Source organism: Andrographis paniculata, unplaced genomic scaffold (assembly GCF_009805555.1).
Source record: "Andrographis paniculata isolate CXL003 unplaced genomic scaffold, ASM980555v1 Contig69END, whole genome shotgun sequence".
NCBI classification, from domain to species: domain Eukaryota; kingdom Viridiplantae; phylum Streptophyta; class Magnoliopsida; order Lamiales; family Acanthaceae; genus Andrographis; species Andrographis paniculata.
The window spans coordinates 1113868-1119048 of record NW_026137605.1 but is presented as its reverse complement, the minus strand read 5'-3'; the positions used below and the strand labels follow the sequence as shown (position 1 = coordinate 1119048).

General features: G+C 32.1%; 1 protein-coding gene across 1 annotated transcript; it reads left to right on the top strand.

Moving 5' to 3' along the window:
• The first annotated feature begins 560 nt into the window (after window positions 1-560).
• On the top strand, window positions 561-2504 carry LOC127263858 (trihelix transcription factor PTL-like). The gene is made up of 2 exons (XM_051293128.1): window positions 561-1032; window positions 1481-2504. Exons 1-2 carry the CDS (start codon window positions 728-730, stop codon window positions 2298-2300), a joined length of 1125 nt encoding a protein of 374 aa, XP_051149085.1. The 5' UTR covers window positions 561-727; the 3' UTR covers window positions 2301-2504.
• The last annotated feature ends 2677 nt before the right edge of the window (window positions 2505-5181 follow it).

Here is a 5181-nt window from a genome sequence, read left to right as displayed (position 1 = left end):
TGAGAGTAATATAAATCTCGACGTATAATTAGATACGGGACGGCTGTTGTATAGCTTAATATAATACAAATATATCACGTGAACAAAAAACACATGTAATAGTCTCAATAGCACAACATACAGTATTATTACAAACAACACATTGTATATGTTAATATAATATAAATACAACACATGTTATAGTTTCGTACATCACACACAACAGTTGAGTTTAGCACATGAGATACTCTTAGGGTGTGTTTGTTTGGGGGATTTTCCCCCAAATACACTATTCATCCAATTTTTTTTCCCAAAATTATTAAATTAAACACCTATTTTTCATTTTTTATATTATATTAAAAATAAATTTTATATTCAAAATATCGCATCAACACCTATTTATATCATATCATACAACTATTTAAATTCAAAATTTTTACTATTCAAAGTCGAAGATGGATGGTACGGACGAATTCGCGTGTTATACGGCGTCGTATGTAGTGAGAAAAGTGTACATACAGATAATTTCCAATGTAATAAGGTAGCGTAGTGAAGATGGGTCCTTCCAATTTCCCTGTCAGGAATAGGACACCATTCGTTTCTGCCGCTCCCATCTCTTCCCTTCCATGCTTAATTTCTTCAACACCTCACCTCACCTGCTGCCCTAATTTCTCTCTCTCTCTCTCTCTCATAACTAATCCCTAAATCCCCAAATCTATCTCTCTCTCAGAAACCCTCACCTTCTCCAATGGAAGATCAGCAGTACGGCATGCCAGATCTGCGCCACTTCATCGCCGCCGGAAGTTTCGAATTCCTTACACCGCCGCCGGATTTTCTGGCGGCGCACAGAGCCGCCTTCGCCGCCACGCCGTACACTAATATGTTTCCTTCCGGTGCCGCCGCCGCTGATTTGATTGACTTCAAAATGGACGGCGGCGCCACCGTCAGGTGGCCGAGACAGGAGACGCTGGCGCTGCTCGAGATCCGATCGAAACTCGATTCCAAATTCAAAGAAGCCAATCAGAAAGGACCCTTGTGGGAAGAAATCTCCAGGTATTTATACCATCTCCGATTTCTTACAAAACCCCAATTTCTAACAAATTATCAAACCTAGAAATATAATCATCGAATCGTCGAAATTCTTGCTGTAATTTTTCGATTTGGAGGTTCAGATCATTCCTCCAACACAATTGAAAATTTTTTCGAAGGTTGCATCAAAAGCCGTGACGGTGCAGAACTCTTCGATCTGTGGAACTTTTGAACAGTTAAATTCCAAATACAGTTTGTCTACAGTACGGCATCGATCAAACCCCATGAGTTTGTCCAAACTCAGCAAATATCGTTATCACATGAAGCCTTTCAACAGTTCCATCATCTGTCCGTACCACCAAAAAAAAAAGAAAAAAAAAAAGAAACCCAAAAAATTAGGGTTCCGATTCCCAATTCAAACTTCATCTTCTTCTACACTACACTAAATTAATTAATTTCGTTTTTATTTCAGGATAATGTTGGATGAGCATGGGTATCAACGAAGCGGCAAAAAATGCAGAGAAAAGTTCGAGAATTTGTACAAATATTACAAGAAGACGAAAGAAGGTAAAGCCGGTAGACAAGACGGTAAGCATTACAGGTTTTTCCGACAGCTCGAAGCTCTCTACGGCGGCGGCGGGGGCGGCGAGTCGAGCAATAATCCTTACAGTAGCTTCCTGAGCAAACACATGTCGACATCGTCATCAATGGCGGATCAGAATCACGAGTGTTATATCGATCCAAAGGTTTCGGACACGAGCATAATAAGCCTGTCGAACTCGTTGAATTCGGAAACGACGTCGTCTGAACACTACAACGATTTAAACGTGGGGGTTTTGGACATAAACGATCCAGCAGGTCATAGCAGCAGCAGCAGTCTGAAGAAATTAAGGAAGGAGAGGAAGAAGATGATGATGAAGAACTTCAAAACGAAGATCAAGACACAAATCGAGGAACAGATGAGGCACGTGATGGAGAATCAGGAGGCGTGGATGGATAAGATGATGAGAACCATAGAGACAAGGGAGAGAGAGAGGGTGGAGAGAGAGGAAGAATGGAGGAGACAAGATGCTGCAAGAATCGACCGAGAGCACAGACAATGGGCTAAGGAAAGATCCTGGATCAAGACAAGGGATGCTGCTCTAATGGAGGCTGTCCAAAAACTCACCGCCCAACCGCCGCCGCAGCCGCAGCCGCCGCCGCATTGGCCGGCGGCGATGGAGCTCGAACATCATCGTCATGGCGGATATGGATTCGGGGATAACTCGGGGGCGAATCGATGGTTTCCTTAAATTATTTATTTGACATCGTCAGATCAGATCAGATCAAGATAATTACTCTTACATTTTATATATATATATATATATATATATACTATGTAGCAGTTGATGAGGTAGGGAATTTGGTGGCAATAATAATTTAAGTACTGAAGATTGAGCTTATTAATATGTAAGTATGTATGTTCTTGTGGTATGTATTTGCTGATTAATAACTTAATTTATGTATGTTGTTGTTTCAAGTACTATTGATTAATTATATTGGATTAATAATATTCTAGTTAATTAATTATGTGTATTTGGATAATTAATTAATGTGGTATTGGAAATTTTTATAGGGTTGTATGAGAATTAATTTGTTTATTGTGTATTTTGATATATATATATATATATACAAACAACACACATTAGTATTACACACAATATGTGTTGTGTGTAATAAAAGTATGTATTGTTTTTTCAATAATAATAAGTGCGTTGTATACAAATATGTCATATGCTAAAATCAATTGTTGTGTGTCGTATAGACTATAATATGTATTGTTAGTTCTTGTATTTGTATTATATTAACATATACAATGTGTTGTCTGTAGTAATATTGTGTGTTGTTGAGAGTATAGCATGTGTTTGTAATTCATGTATTGTATTGGTATTATATTAATATATACACTGTATTGTTTGTAATAATATTATGTGTTATCTAATAGCACACAATATATTGTTTACCTAAATTCAGCACTGTAGCCGTAGCCGATTAAGATAGATTTGGATATGAAATTGATGATTTGAATTATATTACTATGATATTCTGAAATTTAAATCTATACCTATAGTTTTCAATAAAAATATATCGTTTTCTATCATAAAATATTATATCAAAATACTATTTAAATAAAATTAAAATCTAACATTTTATTTCAGATCAATTTCAAATTACAAAAGAACACATCTGATTTGTAAATGAAATCCATTACTCCGGTGCAAACCAAATGAGTTTGTTTGTTTGGTGTGTTTGATATTTTATTGTGTGATGTGGATGATAATTTTATATTTAAAATACAAAAAATTTGTTCTTTGGTAATTTTAAACTAAAATTTACATTATCATTATATTATTATGTAAGATTTCAATAAAAATATATTCTCTCCGTCTCAAACACCCTGCAATATTTTATTTTTGGTATATTCCAAACATCCTGCAATATTTCCAAAATAGGAAATGATTAATTTCTACCCCACATTTTATCCGCTCACATCATCCAAATAAAAAAAATAAAAGATATATTTCTTTCTCCATCACGTCACCTAATTTCTAAATTATCCTACTTAATACTACCTACCTAAAAATCCGTGTCAAAAGCAAATGTTGCACCTTGTTTGGGACGGAGAGAGTACTATTTAATTTTTTCTTAAAAGAAATAAAGAAGGGTTTGTTTAAATAAAAAATTTTCTAAAAAAATAAAAAATAAAAATTTGTGAGATGATATTTTGATGTGATTTATTTTTAATAGTATTATAGATGAATATAGTGCCAAAAATAATTTTATTGAATGTATGTAATATTTTTTATATTCTTCAAATTTTTTTATAACTTCAAAACTTAGTCTAAACTAGTACTGTGTAATGAATAGTGTCAAAATTATTATTATTATTATTTTTGTTTTCATTTATGTAAACATTGAATCAAATAATATTACGCAAAATTTTCCAAATATTAAAAATTTCAAAAAAAAATCTTAAAATACACAACTTTAGATGTTTTAGCACATTAATCAACACTATTTTTTTTAAAAAAAAAACATATATTATATCAAATATCTAATTTATTTAACAAAATATTACATTAAATGTTCTAACTTTTTTATTATTCAAAAAAAAATTCAAAACTTCACCAAATTAAAACAAACTAGGAATCAGATCACTAAACCAACCTAAAACTGTTAATATTAATACTAATTGTGCTCGATCTTGCACACGTGTGTATGCCTATATACATGATTCTGTATATATGTATATACACACGTGTGTATATACATAAGTATATACTTTAAAAACATACATTTGAAAAGCCCTACCTAATTTGTAATGCAATCTGAAGAAGTGAAGTACTTAAATATATACTTACTTACTCCGTTCCATTGAAATGTTGTTATTTTTTATTTTTGTCCGTCCCAAAACAAGGTTATTATTTCCTAATTTAGTAATTCTAACATAATAAATATCCTTCCAACTTACACTATATTACACAAATATCATTACTTTTATATCACTACAATCCATTATAATACTAATATTAAAAAATCTACGTGCAAAAAGTAAATGAAACATTGCAACAAAACGAAAGGAGTATATTTTTTAAAAATAAAAAATATTACAATAGATAAATAATGACAAAAAGAATTATATATATATATAGATATAGATATAGATATAGATACAAGGATGCAGAAGCAGAGATTTCGTAATGGAAAACGAAAGTGCAGAAAATGTTTAGTAAATGAAAGAAAGTCCAAAAAGATGGACACAGTAAACGGAAAAATACAACTGGGATCGTCTCTGTCTCTATCTATATATCTATCTCTATGTACAAGCAACCACTGCACAAAATCATATTTATAAACGGTTTTTTTTTCAAAAAATATAATATTCCCTCCGTCCCAAAATAATAGTCTTATTTACATAAACAATCATATCATCGTAAAAGTATCATATTTTTTTATTATTATTACACAATTGTCATTACTTTTTACACTAATATACTCACATGGACGAAAACATCATTTATCTTTATTTTCTATCAACTATCAATATAATACTTCGTTCGTCCACAAACTAATGTCCTACTTTCCTATTTGGAACGTCCAACAACTATTATTCTATTTCCTTTTTTTAAACAC

Coding starts and splice junctions, on each gene's coding strand:
- LOC127263858 (XM_051293128.1), top strand. CDS start 728: ATGGAAGATCAGCAGTACGGCATGCCAGATCTGCGCCACTTCATCGCC. Junction 1,033..1,480: donor TTGTGGGAAGAAATCTCCAG/GTATTTATACCA, acceptor TTTTTATTTCAG/GATAATGTTGGATGAGCATG.